This window comes from Schistocerca americana, chromosome 3, assembly GCF_021461395.2.
Source record: "Schistocerca americana isolate TAMUIC-IGC-003095 chromosome 3, iqSchAmer2.1, whole genome shotgun sequence".
In the NCBI taxonomy this organism is placed as follows: Eukaryota; Metazoa; Arthropoda; class Insecta; order Orthoptera; family Acrididae; genus Schistocerca; species Schistocerca americana.
Window position 1 is genome coordinate 889520280 of NC_060121.1, and position 25291 is coordinate 889545570.

Consider the following 25291-nt stretch of genomic DNA (forward strand, 5'->3'; position numbering starts at 1 on the left):
ACCACTCAGGGATATGTGGCAATGAACAAGCCGATAGATTGGCTATGATGGGGGCAACAACTCCATTTATTGGACCGGAACCTGTCTTGACAATCACCAAGGCTATGATCAGATTAGAACTACGGAACTGGCTGAGGAAACAACATGTAGGATATTGGACCAAGGTCCATAAACAAAAACATGGTAAGGTAATGATGCCCAAGCCATGTTTTAAGAGAAGCTCTGTAATCCTGAGATTGAACAGGAAAGAGATCAAACCCATGACTGGACTGATGACCGGCCATGGGAATTTCAAAAAACATCTACACACAATGGGTATAATGGAAGAGGATCCTAAATGTAGGATCTGTGATGAGGGTGAAGAAACTACATCACACCTAATCTTTGAATGCATGGCATTGGAGAGTAAAAGATACAGAATCTTCGGGACAACTAGACCTGAAGAAATTGTATCTAACAAAAAAACTGGTAGAGGGACTCCTTGCACTATTTAAGGGCACTGGCTGGCTTTACTACATATACAGGGAGCGATGCCGCACAATAAACCTAGTTTCGGTGCGGGCAGTGGCGGGTTAGACCTAAGCTGTTTTAGCTCTCCTGTTAAAATCAAATCAAATCAATCCACCCCTTTGAAATATTGAAGCAAGGACAGTAGAAACAGTGTTTTCAAAAATACCTGGATTAGCAAGGTTGGAATGTCGCAAGTAATAGATTAGTGAACACAGTTAGCATCTAGTATGTTCTGAGCCTTGGCGTAGATCTGTGGTTGGAAACTGTCTAAACTACTGCATAATACCTGCAGGATAATGGAAACATAAAAAGGTTATGTCATATGCTGAAGAATGCCACACAATCCCATGCTACAGCTACATGGAGTAGTGCATTTTGCATTTCACTTGGCTTCCATTGTTCCTTTATGGAATGAATGCAATTCTACAAGCAGAAACATTTTATTGTACTACAATGAAGTTACTCAAACACTTCTTACAAGAACCTATATCACAAAGGATGTTGACCTTTCATCACTGAACTAAGAAAATAGTGGGTCATCTGACATCTACAGAGTATTCCAACAAGACCAAAGAAACTCTTTTCATCCAAAACCATCTTAAAAATACAATTCATGTGTTTATGTGAGTATAGTACTTACCAAGTCTAACAACCATACAAGGGCCCTCATTTCCATGGAGTGTAATCATGAAAATGAGTTTCCTCCAGGCCTGCAAAATAGTTGTCAACTCCGGCTACCACTTCGTCTGAAGTGAATCTATGTCCAAAAAGAAAAATTTCCAGTTTTGGAAAGAGATGAAAGTCTGACAGAGCCATATCAGGTGGAAGGCGGATGTAGCAACAATTCATACCTTAGTTTGTGTAATTTTGCTATGGCAACGGCACGTGTGTGGGCATGCGTCAAGAGTCATGGCACCCATCTTGCAGATAATTTTTTCATTTTTAGTCCTTCAGTTAAAATGTGACATACCCTTTCAGATGATAAATGGCAAGAGTGAGCAATTTCACGCACTTTCAATCGGCGATCCTCGTGACCATTTTGTGCACTTTTGCAATGATTTCTGGAGTAGTGATACATCTTGGCCGACTACTGCGCAGATCATCATCTAAGCTCTCCTGACCAAATTTAAATTCATTTGACCTCTTGGCAACAGTTGAATATGAAGGAGGAGAGTTCCCCGTGTATTCTGAAAATCGGCATGAATGTCCTTTGTTTTCGTACCTTTCTTTACGAAGCACTTAATCACTGCTCAATCTCGATTTTTTCCCTCTTTGCTAATCACTAAACGAGAACAACAACAGAGCCAAGTCACCACCGCAGCTCTCTTCCAAGAGCACTGATGCGGCACATGTTTACAGGCAACAGTCCAATGAATATCACGTGAACAACTTCTTGTGCTAGCACTGACCTCTCATGCTGATTCCAAGAACTTTACAAACCACCCTCGTAGAACACTTGTTAGTCAAAAATGCTCAGCCCTGAGGCAATCCTTTGGGTAGATGAGCATAAACACCAGTCAGAAAATTTGAAGTCTGTAGACTAACCACAAATGCGACCTGCTTGTACTGCACGATAGCAAGCAGACCTGGATGAAATCCATGAGGCATATTAATGATCACTGGTCTCGTACACTGGCTAGCCTGATGCTTTTTAGTGATTTGCCTCATTCATTTAGATTAATGCTGGGCTGGTCCCCAATGTGGACCACGGAAAAAACTTTATACAAACAGTTAAAGTGCAATTACGATCGGAACAAGTTTACTCGATTCACAAAAAGATGATGCACACGACTTCCCTTCCTGAGGTTAACCAGTGACTCTGGCAACTGGAAGAGCATGCAGCCCCAAAGTTAGAAATAAAACAAATTTTCAAAGTCATGAAAACAGCGGAGCCCATAAGGTGGGATAAACTCTAAGAAAGAGACCCTATTAAACAACAGACGTAATTAAATTGACACATACATTACGCAACACAAGAAATAAAAAGCATACTGAAAATGAACTAGCACCTTATTCTTTCCTTCAAGCAGAGTTTCCCACTTAGACCTTTAGACTCCAGAAGTTTCTTGTTGCCAGCATGCTCATCCCGCGTTTCTGTGGCGCCATCATCAGGGGCGTCCTGCTCCGGTGCGGAGCGCTCGCGCTCAGTGCTCGAGGCATCGTCTGTCGAATACGGCAGCCCCTGCAATTCTCGGCGGGCCATGGCATCCCAAGTGAGTTCGTCATTTGGGTAACGTGTCAGCATGTCACTGCAAAACAATATCGTATAAAATTTGAGCATTTTGGCAATGTAGTCAACAAATGAAGACAATCGATTTGTCTGTTTCTAAAATAAAGTTTAACAAACTAAATGGCCACTAACAAATACAACTAAGTTTACTATACTGCTAACAATATTAAGTCAACATAAACAACAAAAAGACCTATAGTAAAAATAGAAATCTTAATTACATAAATATTCCCAAAAGTCCTAAAAATGATCATATATTCAATGCTGGGGGAAACCTTTCTCCCTCTGGCAACACTGGATTCAACTGGCAGCAACAGAACACTGATACAACAAACATCAGCTGTAGGGATTCACAAGCTTGCTAACACTGTCTCCCTCCTGCCCCACCATCACAAACCCAGAACACTCTAGCCTATGATGTGTCATTGCAATCTACGGTGCCAGTGAACCTGAACTGAAAGTAATTTGTGTTACCAGTAACATCACAATATTTTTGTTAGTAACTAGTTTCATAATGGGAAAAATAAAAGGTATTCATGGATGTGAGCTATAAACTGAAAATAATAGCATATGCAGAGAACATGGAAACAAGGCACTGAGTAGCATTTTGGCCCTCCACCAACAGAAAAAACCATTTGCACTTGCCGGGATAGTGAAGAAGTAGTGACAAAAATAAGGAAGACCCTAACTGTGCGAATAGAGCAATGAATGCAACATGGCCAAAAATAAAAGATGACACACTGAAATGGCTTCAAGGACACTGTCAAAATCGCACTGGAATTCACACAAAAATGATTCAGATACAGTTTCATAAACAAGAGCTACAGTGGAACTTAACAGCCTTTAAAGGTGAGGTTGGTTGGTACTACAGGTTCATGAAGTGCCATGGACATAGCATGCTACGTAAAACCAAAATATCTCAGAAAATGCCACAAGAGTATGAAGAGAAAATAACATTATTCCATTGCTTTATTATTCAGTACTGAAAGAAAACCAGTATGGAACTAAACCACATCGAGAATATGGACGAAACTCCTCTGACATCTGTTATGCCGAATAACAGAACTGTTGCCATAAAAGGTGCTAAAACTGTAACTATAAAAACAAATGGGCATGATAAAATGCACTACACTGCTGTCCTTTCGTGATGTGTTGACGATACTAAACTTAATCCAATAATCATTTCCAAATGCAAAACAATGTCAAAGCTTCAACAATTGATGTTCACATAAGTGACAAGGGTTGGAGGGACAAGGCTGTTATGAAATTATGGATTAAAAAGGATGAGAGAGAGAAGGAATGGTGCTTTATTGAAGAAGAACTTTCTTGTTATGCTAGATCAGTTTAGTAGTCACTTGAAAAATTCCATGAAAGAGAAACTGAGATAGTACAATAAAGAGCTTGCTGTTATTAGGGGAGGACTTACTTCACAACTGCAACCTCTTGATGTCTCAATAAATAAACCATTTAAAGTGTAAGATAGTACTGGAAGAAATAGATGTCAACGGGAGCTTTAAAATGACCTACAATCAAACAAGGGTGTCGGGGATTTCAAAAGTCAGTTCGGCTTTATAAACTAAGAATTTTTTTTAGTCTGGCTTTGCAATCTAATAATAAAAATGGTAAAAATGTCAAACAATGGAAACTCCAGGTAGGTCATCTTTAGTCTTAAAGTACAGGGTGTTTATAAATGAATATCGGCGTTTTAACGATTTATAATATTTATTATATTAAATTTACAGTCATAAATGATATGTCAAATGAAAGTTTAATGTAATAAATATCATAAAGCATTAAAACCCCACCCTGTATTTAGATGTAGCGCATTATATGTAAAAATATGGAAAGCTCCATTATTGGCAATCAAGCCGTTACAACTGAAAATATCTAAAGGTATGCTAGCAGAGCAATGCAAAGCAGAATGACTACATAAAAATTGTAAAAGCAGTCACTAGCGCACATCCTAAAGCCTAGTTTACACGCCGACATTTGGTTGCGCCACTCGTTGCGTGGAATGAGTTGCACACAAGTGGTTTCATGTATGACTGTAGACACAGCAACACCAGTATACACTTCTGTTTTATTGTTTTGTGGGTCCCTGAGTCATGTCTGAAATGAAACTTTTGGCAGCGGCACGTCTCACGAGTTGTGATGGGAATTAAAGCTTGTTGTGTGTAATCACTGCATAGGAAAAAAATAAACGTGTTTCGATTCGTGACTAGATGAAGAAAAGACGTCAGCTCCATTGCTTAGCATCTTGCTGAAATAATTTATAACGGAAGAGCCAAGAATTTCTTTTAATTATCTTAGAATGTCACCAGAACTGTTCACGTTTCTTTGAAACAGAGTTAGTTGTGATATGAGGAATAAAGGTACTGTAATGCATGAAGCACTGTCACCAGAACTGAAATTACATATCATATTGTGTGCATTACAATAGAGGACACTCAGCATGCTATAAGAAACAGTTTTAGTTGGTGATGACGCTTTTTCATTAACACCAATAATTATTAACATTAACAGTAATAACTGTTAACATTAGCAACAATAATTATTCAAAGCAGGCCGTATGAAGAAGAGAAAGGTTTGCAAACTACTCTCTTGAAGATAGATATGTACAGTGACAATATTTCAAAATTCTAACATATGTGAATGGGGAGCACTGCAGCGACATTTTAAATAGATGAATATTCAATAAAGAATGCAGCTTCTTGAATTTGTATAGCCTTCCCTCCTGTCAACAATATTCCTTAACAAAGAGTTGGCCAGCTCGAACGATGGGATTTTAGTCTTGTAGACGAGAGCATTGCCACAGCTAGAATTACACTTGCTAGTATTTTTCTTAATTCAGTTGTATATATGTGCCTAACTCAATAAATTTTGCCCTGCAGCTCAGATACTGTCAAACCATCTATGTTACGATCGCATATGATGGTCTCAGCGGCAGCAATATGTTGTTTATTTTTTTAATCAGCATCACTGAAATCCCACAAACACCTATGCAAAGTATAGACATCCACAAAGCGAACATTATTCTCTATTACCCACTTCATATTACAGTTTGTCTACACTCTACAAACACACATAAGCTCAAAACTCATGCAACTAGTGTCGCCAATGTTGGAACACGCCGAAAGTTTTTAGTTTCACCAACGAGTTGCGCAAATGCACGGCGCGCATGCACAGTGGCTGGTAGTGCAGTTGCCTGCAACCTATTGTCGTCGTGTAAACTAGGCTTAACGAAATTTAACACACCAGCAAAAGCAGTACCTTACAAAACCACTGCTTGACTAACATTGAATATTGCTCTGGGATTCTTAACATGTAAAATTAATACAGGAGACAGGTAAGATGTAACATTTAAAGAACGTCTTCGTTTAGTGTATGCGAGAGTATCAGAGACACTCAACAAACCTGAGTAGTAGATCTTACAAGTTTGAATACACTTTACGAAAGTTCTCAAATATTGTATTTCTAAGCTGTTTGCCTCCATGCCTTCCCCAAGTTGATTTAAAACTAAGTTCTCACGTCTACATAATCTGTCTAGAACTACTGAAGAGTTTTTTATTCCCATCCAATCCTTTCATTCAGAGGTATAGTAGCAGTTTTAACTATTGATATACCATTTCCCAACATGTTATTTTGGCAAATTCTTCCAAAAATGGCATTTTTTGGAAACTTTTACTTTCCCGGGTACTTTGAATCATCATATTTTCATGGTATACAAGTCCTAATACAAGACTTACTACATACTGAACTTGATCATCATAAAGTCTTATTTAAATATAGAGTTTGCTTGTTGTAGTCTGTGGTATAGAAATTGTGAGGGTACAACATTTCATAAATGTATTGTGGCCAAAATACTTTGAAAATAAATCATTTCGTTGACTGAAGGTGAAATCTTGTGCCATTTCTGGATATAAATGAACAAACTTTATTAGCAGTAGATCTGTTCATTTGCTTATCTGCAAAACCTGTACAGAAGTTGACATATATTCTGCCGGTCTTTTGTGCCGTCCCAGGAATGTTAACCGATGATTGGTGTCATGACATGCGGAGTGATCAGAGGCGGCAAAGAACCATGACATCAAGGAAGATTAATAATGTAAATACTGATGTATGAAGACTCTTGTTTTTTGCTTTGGTAGTTTGAAGTTTGTTAAAATGAGATGTACCTGATTAACTTCGGATCACGCTTGTAATCAAAGGCATAATTGAAGCCTTCATACAAATCAGAGTTGTTGAGTTCTAGTTTTTGATATAAGTGGAATTCTTCTGAATACATAATAAATCATGGATTCACAGATTTCTCAGAGCTGAAGACCAGCAATGAGATAATTTTAATTCTGGTTCACATTTTGCATCCTGGTGAGAAACTTTTACTTGTCCCATTCATCTGTTGACACTCAGAAATGTTCCACAGGATGAAATTTCAAATTAACCAATTTCTGAGTCATGAACCACAATCCGAGTACATATCGATTATTGAAGGATGATGATGATGATGAAGAAGAAGATGGTGGTGTAGAAAATGGTGCATATACAACTGGGAAGTAGAAAGCCTTTTAATTCCTTCTAGTTTTACCAAATTCTTTAAAAGTATATGTTCAGTTGGTTACTCACTCTGTGTGTGTGTGTGTGTGTGTGTGTGTGTGTGTGTGTGTGTGTGTGTGTGCGCGCGTATATTTGTTTTCATAAGATGCTATGACCATTCTTTTCCACTTTAGCAATTGACTTCTAAGTGACACACCATTGAGAGATGGTCCATCATACATACTTGATGATTTTCATCTGAAGTCTATTTGTGAAGTCAAATTCTTTTGCCACAGCTAGGAGACCAATAATGAAAGAAACTTCATTCACTTTCTTTACTGCAGATTCGTAGATGACCTCTGCAAGTCGTCCATCAAGAACCTGGAAGGAGAGAAAATGAGTTTCAATTGGCACTCAAAATAAAGTAACTATAAGGGTTGGGAAATAAATCTGAGAAGAAGTAGTAATCTTCTGTAAAATTTTACTAATGGCTGTAATTTTCAGCAACTGTAGTATTATTTTTCAGGATAAATTTTAGTCATCAGTTGCAAGTAAATTTTAGTATGTTTTACTGGTTTCAACAAATTAATTTACCATCTTCAGAAGCTTAGTTTATCAGATATCAATATCTTCTTCATAGAAGGATAATGCCACAGTATGGGCAGAAATTTGCATATTGTATGTGATTATTTTAAACACAGTCTGACAATTGTCAGACACATACAATACGCAAATTTCTGAAAATACCATGGCATTATCCTTCTACGAAAGAGATATAGACATCTGCTAAACTCTAAAATGTACTTGCAACTGATGATTGAAATTTATCCCGAGTATGGTACCACGTCATAATGTAAAAAAACTACACTGGGGAAACCAATGTTTCCGCCACATTTACAGTGGCCTTCTTTTGGGTCTACTTGTGACCCAAGAGGAGGCTACAGTAACCACGGCCAAAACACTGGTTTCTCCAGTATACTTTCTTACACTATGATGTGATACACACTTGGAAAACTTTATGGTCCAATGAGTGACTTTTTCTAGTTTACATTTATTAACCAATTGTGTGAGAAAACCTATATCATATAATCTACAGAATTCACAGATTATTTCTACAGGATGAGAAAACTAAAATTGGGCTGGAAAGTATTTGTGAGACTAATGAAGAACTGACCCTTATTATTGAAAAGAGAACTGCCTTCACAGAAAATGCTGGAAAACATGATTTTGATAAACCAACTGGTTGACTGGTTGCTGTCACATGTCTCTGAAATACATTCCTGCATACTCTGTCTCAAGATCGTGCCTGTGTCATTATGTTTGAGTGAGTGACAGGAGAAAATGGTTTTAGTGACCATAATAAAGAAAAAAAAAATACCACATATTCTCTTTTAAGTGCTACGCAAAGCAAATTCATGATAAACTTGCCTGTGAAAAAGTTAAGACACAATGTGTTTTGTGAAAACCTCCAAAAAAATCACAATGCAAAACTTCGTGGCTAAATGGCATAAAACTAGCTGTGTAGCAAATTAAAACCACAACTATGTGAAATGAGTTTGAACACCAGAAAACAATGCTCAAGTGAAGAAAAGCCTGTAACAAAGTCAAATAAAATTTCAATGCCATTTATCGTGCAGGTGGGAATTAAAGCGATCATCTTGTTCAAACATTATCAAGAAGGATCTGCATCTGTATACTTATAGATTTACTGCTCTAAACGTGGTTTTTCTTTTCTTTTTTTTTTTAATGCATCCAAAAGAACTTTCACGTGTTGAGTTCTGCCCTTGTGGTTTCTGAGGGAAATGGAATCAGAACTTCTGGATCATAAGTTTCTCATTTCTTCAGATAAGACATGGCCCAGCCTGTCAGGGGCTCACAGAACATGTCCCATTACATATCAGAAAATCCCCATCACTACTATGGAGGGCCACTGCATAATATCAATACTGATGTTTGGTAAGCAATGTCTGGTGTCCCCATCTTAAATCTATTTCTCCATCAAACTGTTAATGCTAACCAGTACACCCAGGAACTGTTTAATACCTATGCAGATCAATTCACAGAAGATGATGAACTGTATAGATATTTTCAGCAAGATGGGAAAAGCTCACACTGCCTTGACAACCTTGTGGGGAGTGCATAAGTGTTCGGTCACAAGAGAACAATCAGCAGAGACGGGACAATCTCCTGGCCATCTCGATAGCCTGGTCTCGCTCCCTCTGATGTTCACCTATGGGGAAAATTGAAGAATCAGGTGTACTCGAATAATCCTCACTTACTAGAAGAGCGACAGCAGAACAAAGTTTGATAAATCGAGCACAGCACTACATCGACATCAATGGTGGCCATTCCCAGCATCTTCTGTGATGTTCGTAGACATGGGTCACTCCTGTTTCAGTCTTATTGTAAATATTTTCTGGGCCAGTAATAATTTTGCCTATGCTGTATAAATTGTGTAGTGCTTCAAAAACATTTAGCCAAATTTTGAAATCACCTCATCAATTGCCTCATCTTGGAACTGCTGTGTTGTGGATATTTTGGAGGTGTCTGCTGCACTCTGCGCATCTCCACTCACAGTTGAAGGAGCATCTGTGGCAGCTGCCGATGCTTCCTTTTCTTTTTTCTGGTCCAGCTCAGCTCGCAATTTTTTAACATAAGCAAGTTCCAAATGAAATGCCTACAAAAGATAAAGGTAATATACACATTATAAAACAAAGTTTTGAAGTAGCTTAATCACAAATAACTGCATTATTATGGAATACAGAAAGACAAATCCCACATTTATATTATAGATAGTGTTGCCACCCGTCCAGTTTTCAGTGGGATGGTCCCAAAATTTAAAGTACTGTCAAAGATCTCGGGTAAAAGGACTCTGGAGACACTTTTATCCCACCCTCTGTTAAATTTGTTAATCATGCGAACGAAGAGAAAGAATAAAAGGTGCATTTCCTCAAATAGAAAGAATGATGTAAGAATTTCCCCCTTCAATCACTATACACGATTCAAAATACACCTTTGTCTGTTAAAATAAAGATTACCCGTAAGTTAAGTTGCGGGCGCATTTCACATCAAGCATGAACATTTTAAAATTAGGAAATACTGGTGTTTGGAAAAGATGATACGTCCTTCCTCTAATGAAAGGGTTTGTCAAGTTCGTCTGTTCTGAAGAAGAAAGTTACAAAGATATATTACTTTCAACAAAGATTGGTTAGAAGAAAAAGTTTTTTTTCACATGACGGAAGAAAGAAAATTAGTTCAAAAGAAAGTGTGTGATTTGCCCCGCCACATTTTCAATAAAATTTGAAGGAATAAAAGATGTAGTGGCTCACCAGAAGACACAAAAATACATTCTGGCATAAAACAGCAGTGTCATAAAAAGAAAACAATTACAACTTCCTTTATGAAGAAGCACACATCTGAAGAAGATGCCACAATAAGTGCTAAAGTCACATCTGCCTGTCACAGCGTAAAACACGGCCTTAACTACAAGTCATTAGCTTGCCAAATGAAATGCATCATTCGCTGTTTCCAGACAGTAATATTGCATCTAAAATCTTGTGTGGAAGAACAGCTACCTCAGAAAATGTTATTGGCCCATACAATCAAGATGCAGTCACAGGCACGCTTCATAAAGCTTTTTTTTTTTTTTTTTTTTTTTTTTTTGTGTCCTCAGATACTTCAAACCGATGAAGAAGAAGAAGAAAACTCCCTTATGCAGTTCAGTAATTTGATGTTAACCACAGGGTAGTTAGAGATTGCAGATTTTTATGAAGACTCCAAAGAAACACACAAAGCCATTCTGCATGTAATAAACAACATTATACAATCTAATTGCTTGCACCTGAATCAAGCCAAGTGCGAACAGTGCTTACATGCTCCAGTGAACTATGGCAAAAATAATTAAGTTTCTGTCTTACTGAAAAATGAAAATCAACCCATTCTGAAAGGTAACTGAAACTGCCAATCATGAATAATACTGTACACGTTTTCTTAAAACATTTCATTGTGATGTAGAGACTCTATGTGCCAATTCCTTCAGCGAATTTGGTTCCTTTGCATCAAATATTCAGTCACAGAGAGAATTTTCAGAGTCTGTGGAGACAGAGTTTAAGGAAATATTGCAGTACTTCTGTACAAGATGGCTCTTGCTACTTCCTGCAGTTGACGGAGTTGTGCGCTGCTGGCCTGACATCAAGTCCCGTTTCATTTCAAAGGGTGAGGAGAACTGTTAGATTGATTTGGCAATTTGTGACACCAAGCGGGGAGCACGATGCAGCGTATTTCTCTCCAGTTTGAAACTGCTGTAAGGAAACTGGGAAACAGCACAGTTACTTCTGTCGTGTTGGACAGAATAATAAGGGACCTCAAGAGTAAGCTGGAGAGTAGGAAACAAGACAAAATCTTAGGAAAGAAAAGTCATGAAATCTTGGCAGGAATACCAAAATCACATAGGCTGGGTTTTGAAAATGATGCACAACCTTTCTATTCACAATACATTAATTGTCTGTCGCAAAACTATCACTTCTCTGAGAACAATGTGTTCAATTTACTTGCAAGTTTTTGCTTAAAGAACAAGAAGATTAATGTCTGCAATGGCAGTTTGTTTTAAAGATTATCAACAAATTTAATGTCAACTTGGATTAAGATCAGTTATACGATGCATTCTCCGATTTCCAGAATGCATATGCTGGACAGGATAGAAGTAAAGCAGAAGACCAGATCTGGGTACATTTCTTTAAGCAGTAGACCACAATTAATATCCCTCATTCTGAACTGCTTAGGCTTATATCACACATATTTTCAAGTCCCACCATTAACTTAATTGCTGAAAGAATTTTCAGTACGATTAAGAACCAGTGGTCAAAAGAAAGAAATCTGATGTCCATGGCCTTAGTGAAAAGAGAACTTCAAATAAAAGTGGACTTTTCTTACAGTTGTGATGAGTTTTTCAATTTTCTCGGTAGTGGGTGGGGGAGGGAGGGGGGGGGGGGGGGGGGGGGAGCGGACAGTGAAGGACTACTGAATGCAACAAAGAGTAACATGAAATACGCACTCAAAAATACAAAACAATGATAATGTTACTGTTCAACATTTTCTTCAAGACTTTTAATTTCTCTTTTTTATGTCAACTTTGAACTGAACTTATTACACTGTCTGTAAATGTTAATTTAAAAAATCATTTCATGTTTAAATGGAAAGTCTGCACATTACAAATGTGAATTGAAAGGAAAAGACTTCCTTTTTTATTTTTGTGTTGACAATTTTCAAACTAAATTTTGATTGTTTAGAAATTAATATTTGTAGTAAACTACTATGATTTTCTTCATTACGTATGATAGAGAAGTTGTGCACAGCTTAGGATTTTTTGAAAGATGGTTTCCCTATTTATAGAATCTGTAGATTTAGGAAATGTTCTTGACACTGTTGAAATTCCAAGTTATCAGAGATGAATTTAAGAGAGTAAAAAGTTATCTGCAACTTCTACAAAAACCAGACTCCAGGTCTAGGAGTTAAAAGAACATGAAAAGGAAGCAGCAGTTGAGAACAGACTGTCAGAAGTTAGAGGCCTACACCCCACATCACTCAATATTTATATTCAGAAAAAAGTATATCAAACTAAGAAGAAATTTGGAAAGGGAATAAAAGTTCAATGAGCTGAAATAAAAGCTTACAAGGTTTGCTAATAGCACTGCAATTCTGCCAGAGACAGCAAAGGACTAGGAGGAGGAGGATCAGTTGAATAGTATGGATAGTGTCTTGAAAAGAGTTCTGAGACGACTATCATGAAAATTAAACCAAGACTAAAGGAGCATAGTCTATTTAAATTGGGTAATGCTGAGGGAAGCAGGCAAGGAAATGAGGCACAAAAAAAGAGTACATCAGTTTTCTAATTTGGGCATCAAAATAGCAACAATGCAGGAAAATATTCTGTGAAAAGGAGAAGCATGTTAATACTAAAAATCAATTTGAGTGTTAGGAAGCCTTTACTGAAAGTATTTGCACACAGTAAACAGTACAGAAAGAGACTGTAGGTTTGTGAAATGTGGTCCTACATAACAATTTTGCAATTAGATGGGATGAGCAGACTGAATAATTAATGAAGTAATACTGAATCAAACTGAGAAGAAAAGAGCTCATGGCACAAAGGTATAGAGGTTGATAGGATAGACACCTAGATAAAAAGCAATTATTAACCTGTGAATGGGGAATATGTGAGGATCGGGGATTTGAAAATTGTCAGGTTCAAAGGGATGTAGGTTGTAGCAGCTGTGGAGAGATTTTGATGAATCAGGTTTAATAGAATTTTACATTTTATAAACAATATTTTTTAAGTTAACGAAATGATGCAATTTGAGAGACTTTACTAGTCCCTTACAGATATGATTTTTTGTATAGCAAAAACATCACTCAACACTCCATAACCATTGAAATTATCATAAAAATTACAACAATTAAAAAACTGAAGAAAGATGAGGTGGTGTTTCCAAAAGTGGACAATTACGGAGTACAAGCTTTTGGGAAGTTATCCATGTTAAAAGTAAAACCATAATGTCATAATGAAATTGAGTGCACCCAAAAGATGCTTGTAAAAATGTACAAAGCACAACTGCTGAATGAGTCAAGACGTGTTCTTAAAATGTATCCTGTCGTCACAAAATTATTTAAATAAAATAAAATGTTTAAATAGTGTAAATAGTTCTGTGACAACAGGATACACTTTAAGAACACGGACTGGCTCATTCAGTAGTCATGCTTTGTACAATTTTACAAGTATCTTTTGGTTGTACTCAATTCTATTATGACAACCCACCATTGTGGTTTGACTTTTAATGTGGATAACTTCCCGAAAGCTGGGACTCCGTAACTGTCTGTCTACTGTACAGAAATGTAACAATTATAAACATGATGAGTCATCTATACTGATGTGAAACCAGTAGTTGCAAATAAAGCATCTTCATACAGCTGTGTGCCTTTTGGAAGCACTTCCTCATCATTCTTGACTTTTTAATTATAGTAATTTTTATGATAATTTGCATAGTTATCAAGTGTTGAGTGTTGTTATTGTTATTCATAACGTCTCCGAGATGTGGCTGTCCTAATGAGAAAGTTGTTTGTACGATTTTATGTATATAGACTGAAGCAGTAAGTGAAAATTTGCACTGAGTACATGAATCGAACCTGGATTCTCCTTCTTACTAGGCAAGCGCATTAGCCACTACGCCACCTTGGCCCAGTGGATAGCACGACTGCATAGATTACCCTGGCATGCCTCCCTCCTCAATCAAAATTCTCACTGTCGCTCCAGTCCACTGTTCATGTGTGAGGAGGAATTTATAGTATACTGGGGCGGCAGTGAAAATTTGGACTGAGGAGGGAGATGTGCCATGGTAATCTGTGCACTTGTGCTAGCCACTGTGCCAATATGGCTTAGCGGTTAATGCGCCTTTGCTGCTTCAGCCTATTTACACAAAATTTTTAAGTTAAACTCAAAAAGAGGAAATTAGATGTGCAGAAATAAGACATAAAATGAAGCACTCAGTGTTAAGTTGTGTGAATACCACAAAACATAGGGAAAAAATGAACTGGCCCTTCAGCTAGAAATGGACAAGATATGTAGGAATTTCCTGGATAAATTAAAACTGTGCACTACATCTAAGATTTTAATAATGCCACCAACACAGAATGTTACAAGCAAGAACATTATGTACTGTACTTTATGCAACAGATGTCAGAAATGCATGTTTTGATAATAACTAGCAGTACAGCAGTTCATGCAGAACATGATAAATAATAATCAAACCTTAACACTAAAGGCAAAGACAAAACAGAAAGGTAAATTTGTCTTTCTAGTAGTACCTCTGTGTATAGAAGTTTTGAGTCCGGGTGAAATCTGAGGCCTCGGAGAAGAAACTGCCGGGCACTCTCCACGGAATTACTCTCTTCGAATTCCCAACGAGCAGCAAGTTTCCACATCTGAGGTTTATCACTGTGTACCTGCACCATTTTTACCAGCATGCGGCTAACTGAAGCGTAGAAATGCTGCAAAATACAATTTCTTTAATTTGAGTCAGAAACATATGATGTGTGTACTGTATATTTAAATAAACCAGGTATAAAACAACATAAAGTGTACAGCTAACAAATGCACTAAAACAAGTTTATAAATCACAGAAAGTTAGACAATAGCCATGTTTCAGCCATAATGCACAAATTTACATTTCCCACTATTAGGTTGCTAACTGGGCACATAAGGTGTAATAGTCATCGTAGCAGATCCATTGAAGTTTGGATTTCACCATCATCGTACTCATACAGCTATCAACTGCAAGAAACCTCCATTTTATTCAGCTATCTTTGGTACTCGGCACTCCCAATCTGATTTACACTGGTCCAAACATAAAGCAACAAACTTAAATTTTGCAAGATTGCATTTATCTTGCCACGAAACAGTATAAACAGGTGACAGTAAAGTAGAAACAATGTCAAGAATACAGAATGTAAACAACTGCACCATGCATAATGGAAAACAAAAATGTCCTTCATTTTTTTCCAACTTAATGGATGTGCACACACATTCCAACAGCTGGTTAACATGCTTGGTGTGGGGTCTGACACCTCTGGCAGTAGTAGAGGCCTGACAATAATAGGGCATGCTGTGAATGATGCCATCACTCTCATGTTGAGGCAATAATGCCCATTCTTCCCACAGAGCTGCTCACGAATCTTGGAGAGTGGTTCGTGAATGGTGACGTGGTGCAATCCATCTCCCAAGTCCATCCCAAACATGCTCTATGAGATTCAAATTGGGAGAGCGAGCAGGTCACACCATGTCTGCACTATCTTTCGTTTCCAAGAAAATGTCAACCAACTTTGCTCTATGAGGTGCCGATTCACCCTTACAATTTCACAACGATGCGTCCAAATGATCAACATAATCCCTGCTCACACCATTAGCAATCTGCCTTGAAACCAGTCTCTTTACACAGTTTTTGGGTCCCGAAATGGTGTTCCATGTTCCCTCCAGCTGCGAATCCGCCGAGAATCGCTCTCCAGACCAAATCAGGACTCATCCGCGAAAACAACATTGGCTCACAGTTCGACTGTCCAGGTGGTATGTGAAGGACTCAACTCTAGACATTCCCTTCCATGAAGATGCATCAGAGGTACGCATACTGCAGGCCTCCGACAGCAAAAGCCATTCTGCGATAGCCTTCTGTACACTATTTACCTCTATACATTACGTCCAGTGGATGCTGCGAGGCTAAGATACCAGCTGCCAAGCAGTACTAAGATGGTACCGTCGTGCCCTTAAATCCAAGTAACATATGTGTGACCTGCCCTGATCTTCAGAAGACAGTTTTGGTCTCTATAAACTGTCGCCACATCTGAGAAACAACAAAACGATTCACATTAAGCCATCGGGCTCATCAGTTTGCGTATGTCCCGCGTTCATTCTTCCTATGGCAAACCACCACAGAGAGCCTAGTGGACATCTTCTCTGTGCCATCCTGCAGTGTCTGAGACTGCGTACACAGCAGCTGTTGATATGAGACTGCACAGCAAACACTACTCCGTTTGATTGGTGCCTGACATCATCATTGGTGTGGTTGACCATCAACTGGAATGCCATCTTCCATGCAGAACGCAAACGTATGAACATCTATTGACATTTTGTAAGATTATATCATTAATTAGACACAGGATGGAGAAATAGTGGTTTGTTGCTTTAATTTTGGACAATAGCATAGTTGGTAGACCTTAATGACACGTATCCCTCCTCCACATAGCCTGGTAATTTTTCCTAGAGCCAGGATCCACCCTTGGAGGAGAGGAGGGAGGGGCGCATCCAAGAGTGCAGTGTATTTTTGATCGCTTGCTGTTTCATGTGATGGTTATTTACCACTGAGCAAATGGTCCGAGTTGTAGCATGCTTTTGCATATTCCTCATCTGCTGCAGCCTCTTTGCAAATACCTAACAGTTGTGTTCCAGGCAATATGAATAAGTGGTCTATTGGAGTGGGTCATCAGGTAGCAAGTGCAACTGAATGCTGTATATACTTCTGCAGTATGTGCAGCGCATGTCCAGGCTAGGCTTGTGTATTCTGCCACTTAATAGCATAATGAGGGAGGGAGAGAGAGACTGTGCATAGTTTAGGAACAATATTGATACCTTAATGGATTTATATAATACATTTAATGAGATGAATCTATAGGCGGAAGGACACGCTTTGAATCTGATTAAAGCTAAAACAGTTTTTTGGCATTTGTGTCAAAACTTGCCTTGTCCAAATAAAATTTATGCTAGAGAAAGTTCTATCAATTTCCAAACCTCTCCTCTGTGAAAACAAATGACGCTGATAATCTGAAATTTTGTCTGCATTTAGAGGCACTTAAACAAGATAATTCTGATTGGGTATTAGAACCCTTCTCACACCCAGAAACATAAGTTTAACTGTAGGTGAAGTTGAGACAAATGTTAACAAAATTAAAGTTAAAACTGAAATTTAAACCGGCTGATTTTGATAGGAAAGGCAAATTCAAGTATATATACAGCTTTATGAGGTGTACGAAGTTTTTCATTGCAATTTCTGCATAATTAGCCAAAAGAGGATTTGGCATGATCACCAATTTAGTAACAAAGAAAAAGAGACTGTCAGCAGTCAAACATTGCGGTTTAAGGTTGGTGAGGACAAATATGGCATGAAACATCAAAAAATTGATGTCACCTCTCAGCCCTCTCATTAATAATAATACATTAAGTTTTACACGGTATACTTTTGTTAATCAAACTTTAAGCAATACACCAATATTGTTAATATCTTTTAATTTTGAAACACTGTGCCCTTTTTCAAACATTTAACATAATATGGGCACCATCAAATCACCAACCAAAAAAAAGGGCTAAGAGCAAAAACGTTTTCAGAACAAGGGGAAAAATTATTGATTTCAGAAATAAACATCAGAGTGGTTTTCTTCCCACCTAAATGGGCAGTGAGTAACCTCTCAAAAAAAAGGGTATGGGACAACAATGATTATTCTCTGACAAGCATTTAAAATATTATGATATTATGCAAGTCCTCCACCAGCCCTTCCTTGGATGTGCATTTTTAATTATTTTTTACTTTTTGTTGCCATGGCTGATTTCAACTTAGGCAGCTCTCCATGTGCATCACAGACCATTGGGTGATGGAATTTTAGTGTTCTGTTGTCATTGTAACTGTGCCAGTTTACATAAAATTCCACATAAACTTGTCATAATTTTGTATTAGAAATTAATCCAGAACCAATTATTACAGAACTTTCTCATAAACAATACAATCACATTAACATTTAATTTCCAATATGCAAAAAATCTCTCAGGCAAACAAACAGCATCCTATGCTACAATTTTAATGGATCTCAGTCAGTCAACCTATACAAATACCTGGGTGTAGCAATTTGTGAGGATATGAAATGGAATTTTCACATAGGCACAATTACAGGTAAAGCAGACAGACTGAGAGAAAGACTTCAGTTCATCCGTAGGGTACTGGGAAAATGTAGTCAGTCTACAAACAAGGCAGTTTACAAAATACTCATGGGGCCCATGCTACAATTCTGTTTAAACATGTGGAACTCCTATCAAAAAGGTCCAGCAGGGGATATTAGATGTAAACAAAGAAGGGCGTAGATGGTGGCAGGTTGGTTTCACCTACAGGAGAGTGTCACAGAAATGCTGAAAAATCTGAACTATCGGGCACTAGAAAATGGAAGCCAGCTATTCTGTGAAAGTCTACTTACAACATATCAAGGGAGGTGATAGGAATAAACTATTCCCTCCTATGCTACAGTTCCACAGGGATTGCAAGGGTGGGATTAGCTGAAATGTCCTTTTACAGAAGCATTTAAAGCAGTTTTCCATTGCACCATAGGAACTGAAATATGTGGTAGAATGGAAGAGCTCTCTGTCGTTCAGTTAACAGTATTTTGCTAAGTATCGATGTAATAAAGCTGTATAATATAAATCACATACACAAATCTGAGAAAATGAGCATTCAACCACTGTATCAAAATTCAAAAGGATTTCAGTGGTTCAGCTTACAAGTCTCTGGGTGTTGTAATCAGTGGACTGATGAATGTTAGCTATAAAAATATCTCTTCACAATATTACCATGCACTATACAGTTTTAAACTCTGGGGAAGGAAAAAGAAACTATCTATGACAAACTGCCAGTTATACTTACCACTCTTTTGCAAAATTTAATGTATGAAAGCCATAGTCTAATATCATCACCAAATCTGTGGAGTGCTCCCTTAAATACATTATCTATGCGACGAGCCACTAAGTAGTCAATGTTGTTCTGGTTGATACCCAGGGTCTGGAAAAGAATTAATAGTAGCAAGTTTAGCACTAATTACTTTAGCCTATACCCAGTTGATTGTATTGATATCTCTATACAAAGCTCTCAAAACAATTCAATTTAATACTAAGGCCACACTGGACATACTGAAGACTATTTCATAAAATGGATTTAGAAAACATTTCTCCTGTTTCTGATAACAACTTCTCATGAGCGTCAAACCACTTAAGTGACATGTTGTTGCTCTCATCATTCAGCAGACTGGTTTGACGCAGCTCTCCACACTAGTCTATACTACGTCAGTCTTTCCACACCTGTGTAATCTCTGCACATTGTGCCCGTTTGAATCAAACTGTGTTCAAGCCTTGGTCTACAATTTTTGCTCCCCCCACACTCCTCTCCATAACCAAAATAACTAGTCCTCGATTCCTCATGATGCACCCTCACAATCTACTACTACTTTCAGTGAAGTTGCGCCATAAACAGCTTTTATTCCTAATTAAACCCTTCATCATTAGTTATTCAATTTACCCAACTCATCAACTTTCTTCAGCAGCACCATGTTCCACATTTAAAAACCAGATAAATTTAATTTTTGTAAAAAGTAACATTGTCTTTGCACTTTTTTTTTTTTTTTTTACTTGATTCAGTTATGGTTTTGAACATTACAGTCGTCACCAGACTCATCTAATAAAACAATGTGCATATCGCGAGCAAGAGTATTATGATAAACTACAACAGCGAAATTATTAGAGTTGATTTGCATGACCTGGGAAGCAACAGACAAATAACATACCTGTCTGAAAATTTTAGCCATGACTGGCACGTCCACAGGATATAAAAACAAGATAATACCATGACGAATACTTGTAACCCGTGATGTCAGCAAATTGCCCATCCAATGGCTATTGCAAGTGTATGTTACAAAGCCAGAGATAGGATGTAAGATTCTACATATTCAAAAATAGGATGAGTTAAAATGTAATTAAAATAAAATTGGGTCCAGAGTAAGATATTAGTGAGAACTGCAAATACCTCCTGCTCTCAAGTAGGTGTCTATTATGACGTACAATGTACATTATGAAAGTCACTGAACAAACTACACCAAGACACGAAAGAAGCCACTAGCACAAAAACAGAGCCAAAAGGACACAAAAGACCTAAAAGAGAAAGGGCAGCCATACCCACGAGTAAGATGTGGGCGGAATGGGACCAGTGACAGAAACCAAACAGATATGGTAAGCAAACCATGATATGAAAGAACAGCAGCCCATCATATGGTTAAAAATAGGCATTCAGTGAGACTTTGCTTTGTTCATTCAGAATTTTAGTGGAGTGGTGTTTCTTGTACCCGTGGATCTCCAATTCCTCCAGAAGGTTCAACAGGCAGCCTTTCAGTACAATATGCACAACTCTAATGTTGTTATCGATTTTGGTTACAGTATGCTTGGTTCAGTAAGGTGTTGCACAAATACTGTCTGTTCTGCAGTCGTGTCTATTCCCTGAATGTAATGTGTATTTCAATTTCTACATGTGTGTCCAAAATTTATCCCAACTATCACAATGTATTTTGAAGATGAATTGCAGTAGTTTAAAATATACAGCTGCTGCAAAAATGGCCACCACAAGAAACTTGTCATTTTGTAGATGTGTGAATTTGAACATTTATTATGTTTGTTACTTACATTGTGTCTCAGATGAGTTTCAGAGTACTATTTATTTGAAAACAATATCACACAGTTGTGTTCTTAAATTGTTTCACTTGCTCTTAAGAAACTTTTCCTTAATATGTTACAAAGGCATAATTTTTCTTGTTTTTTGTTGCCTCGTGTGCCAGAGTGTTTCTGTTGTTTTATGTTATTGTAAGGTCACATGACAAAGCTCTGTGTCCATTTACTACAGGTATTTGTTTTAATATGTCTAACTCTCCATGAATTTCTTGGCTGTCTGATGGCAAGCCAATAAACTGGTGTTTCATGGAAGTACAAGAAAAATTGTTCTATAGTGCATAGGATGACAGGATTTGAAACTATCATCATCATCATCCATGCACATAGGTTTTCTATAAATAACAAACATGTCTATTATTGGTTTTCGTGACTATCAGGTCCCAATAGTTAATACTTTTTTTTTCTCTCTACTTCAGTGATAAATTTAAGTTTTGATTTCTGTCCCTGGTCCCACGCTGCTCACATCTTATTTATGGATCTGCACGTCCTCTCTCCTTCAGTGTTTTCTTGTCTTTTTGGCTCCATTTTCACAAGCTCACTGCGCCTTTTTGCTTGTCTCGTTATTCTGTTTTCAACTAATTTCATACTATGCTATGTACAAGGTAGACCTATTTGAGAGATGGAATTTGTGATTGTAACTATTTACAGCAAACTCCATTTTCTATTTCAGCTCTATTTTTATTACAGTTTTAACTCCTATTTTGTCTTGTGTATAATCTTAAGCAGCCTACCTGTGGCTTTATAATGTAACTGGACATATAGAGAGTCTACTCTGCAAGCAGCAGCAAGAGAAAACACACATGTCAAGGTTAAAGAAATTTGTAAGCTTTTTGCAGCCAGTGCTCCTTTTGGCAAAATCATTGAAGGGGAAGACAGAGGGATGAAGAGGAAGGACTGACAAGCTTTAGGAAATAGTAAGAGTTTGAAAAAGTCATCCAGGACCCCAGTACAGGACAGGATGAGAAGGAGACTAATTATTGGGGACTGGAAGGTCGGGCAATCGGCAAGATAGGGATTACTGGCAAAATGTTGTGCAGGATTTAATAAGAGCAGTAACCTAAGAGTATTGTGTATGGTAGAGGTGAAGAAGACAAAAATTGACAGTTCAGAAAATGAAAGATATAGAACACTAAAAGGGAGTTAAGAACAGAATACTTACTGAGAAGAAATACTGAGACTGGAGAAATTAACATAAATTAAGGTCATGTAGGTGGTGAGAACCGAGGACATGCAATGCCAGTTCCCACCTGCACAGTTCTGAGAAGCTAGTGTCTGGGGGAAGAATCCCGATGTGGCATGTGTGGTTCAATGAAACAGGCACCGAGGTCACGACTGTCACATTGTAGAGCATGCTCCACAACTGTGTTGCCAGTGTACAACCTCTGTCTACATCCATCTTGACGAATACCTTGATGGTTTTCATGCCAATGCAAAAGGCCAAACAGTGTTTACGTAACAGCTGGTAAATGATTTGTCATTTCACAGTTATTAATAGTACAAGTTTTGCCAGTTACAGGGCTGATATAGGGGGTAGTAGGAGGGTGAATACAATAAATCTTATGGCGGATATTGTCACAGGAGTATGGGCCATAGGGTAGCGATAGGGTAGCGTAGGATAGGGAAATGGTTGCCGAAGCAGCATAGGTCTGACCACGATATTGCAGGGTGGGGGGTGGGGTGGGGGGGGGGGAGGGGGTGGGTGTGTGTGTGACTAAATGATATTCTACATGTGGTGGCAAAAATGTCTGGCAGAATGAACATTTCAACAAGGTTATAACTTCCTTAAATCTTGCCCTAAAATGGTGTCCACTCTGCCCGACATTTTGCCCATTACACCTAGAACAGTATTTCATCCCCCCCCCCCCCCTCCTCATTTTGGCGACCCCCAAATCTCTGCAATATCCTATTCAGCAGCTCTTCCCCCCCCCCCCCCCCTCCTCATTTTGGCGACCCCCAAATCTCCGCAATATCCTATTCAGCAGCTGAAATTATTTCTCTATCCTATAGTCCCTACCACTGTGACCATCCCCATTGTAAGACTTACCCTATGCACCCTCCTACCACCACCTATATCAGCCCTGTAACTAGCAAAACACACACTATCAAAGTGAGAGCTACCTGTGAAACAACACACATCATGTACCAACTTTTACAGAAACACTATCTGGCCTTTTATGTTGGTATGACTACCACTATGTTATAAGTCAAGATTAATGGACACAGACAAAGGGTGTACACTGCCAATACACAAAATTCGAGCATGATCTACTTCCCCGCTAACCTGTGGTTCTGGGGAACTTTTCCAAGTTCTCCCCATTTCCTAAACCTTGCCAGTCCTTTTTCTTCATGCTGGTCCTTCCCCTTCAACACCTCTGTGAGAAGGAACAATGGGCTCCAAAAACTTGCAAATTTCCTTAACCTTTAAAACAGAACCCTGATTACAGTCAGGGGCACCTAGCAGCCAGGCTCCCACAGTTATTAATATTGCAGCTGGAAGTGCATCAGCGTGCTTATGGTGACTTTACATGAGCAGTCATAAGTGTTCATCACAGTATTATGTTTTTATATCCTGTGAAGGTGCCAATCATGGCTAAAAATTTTATTTACTTTCTTTATTAACTTCAAGAAGACAGGTACGTAATTTGTCAGATGCTTCTCAGGTCATATGAATCAATGCTTATACTGTTGTAACTTACCAGAATGCTCTTACTGATAAGTATGCATGTCCTTTTTTAGATCACTCTGATGTCAGTCATAATTACCAAAATCGTTAATTGAATTAAATAAATTTGCTACCAAATATTGATTTAGTTTCTACAAATTCTTAAATGTCGGATCACTGCAGTCTTTCAGGTGATAACATCACCTCTCATCAAATTTCATTTTGTTGCTGAAATTTATGATCAAGAAATTACACTGTAACACTTCCAATACAATTACTGTTGTTCAATGTATGTAGTTTGAAATTACAAGCAGCTCAGTTCATGAGCAGTTACAGGGCTTGAAATCCGCAATTTCTTTGCAATTATTTCATTAGCATATAACAACACATGTTCATGTATTAAGTACAGGCTTCTACAATAAAATGGTTCAAATGGCTCTGAGCACTATGGGACTTAACTTCTGAGGTCATCAGTCCCCTAGAAATTAGAACTACTTAAACCTAGCTAACCTAAGGACATCACACACATCCATGCCCGAGGCAGGATTTGAACCTGCGACCGTAGCGGTCGCGCGGTTCCAGACTGAAGCACCTAGAACCTCCCGGCCACTCCGGCCGGCGCTTCTGCAATAGTTGTGAGAAAATATATGTAAGACAATGAGGAAAAAATTTCAAAATAAGATTCAGAGAATGTCTAAATCTCACTGCAAGTATATGTCTTCATTTAGTTCACACCTCCAAGAACTTAAATACACAGCCAGCGACAAAAATGTTTGTCAATCCTACACTCTGCTGAAAAAGCCACCAATTTTAAAAGAAATACAACTTTTCACTTATATGACAAAATATCCTCATATTATTTTGAATGACCAAACCTACCCAAAAAATAAAATTTTCAATCAAAATATTCAGCAATATTCTTGTAAATATGAAGTGCTGAAACACGTTATGTTAACATAGCTAATAAAAATTAGAACTGAAATTTTGTAATCTATGATACAAACAAATTCATCATAACCTTTGGATGTTAAGCACATCACAATTGCCAATTACACAACATCCTAATTTATATGCTAATTACAACTTTTGTATAATTAATTACATTTTTTATTTTAAAGAATGATGTCAGCAAACATCTTTGGAATACACCAAGTGGTTGTAATTAAACTGATGACATTCCAAGTGCTACAGTGTGGGCTGTTTACATCACAGCATGCTGAATCATCATAGATACATTCATTAATTGGTGTATGCTGAAAAAAATAATAATTCTACTTTCTGCCAC

General features: G+C 37.9%; 1 protein-coding gene across 1 annotated transcript in view; it reads right to left on the reverse strand.

The window, feature by feature from the left end:
• Positions 1 to 25291, reverse strand: part of LOC124605136 (U3 small nucleolar RNA-associated protein 6 homolog) — a 116970-nt gene that overhangs the window by 44880 nt on the left and 46799 nt on the right. Inside the window, exons 3-7 of the mRNA XM_047136619.1 lie at positions 19498 to 19632; positions 15131 to 15313; positions 9768 to 9950; positions 7518 to 7654; positions 2520 to 2759 (exon numbers count right to left, since the gene is read on the reverse strand). Of these exons, the coding sequence (XP_046992575.1) occupies positions 2520 to 2759; positions 7518 to 7654; positions 9768 to 9950; positions 15131 to 15313; positions 19498 to 19632 (878 nt within the window). The remainder of the gene's footprint in view (positions 1 to 2519; positions 2760 to 7517; positions 7655 to 9767; positions 9951 to 15130; positions 15314 to 19497; positions 19633 to 25291) is intronic.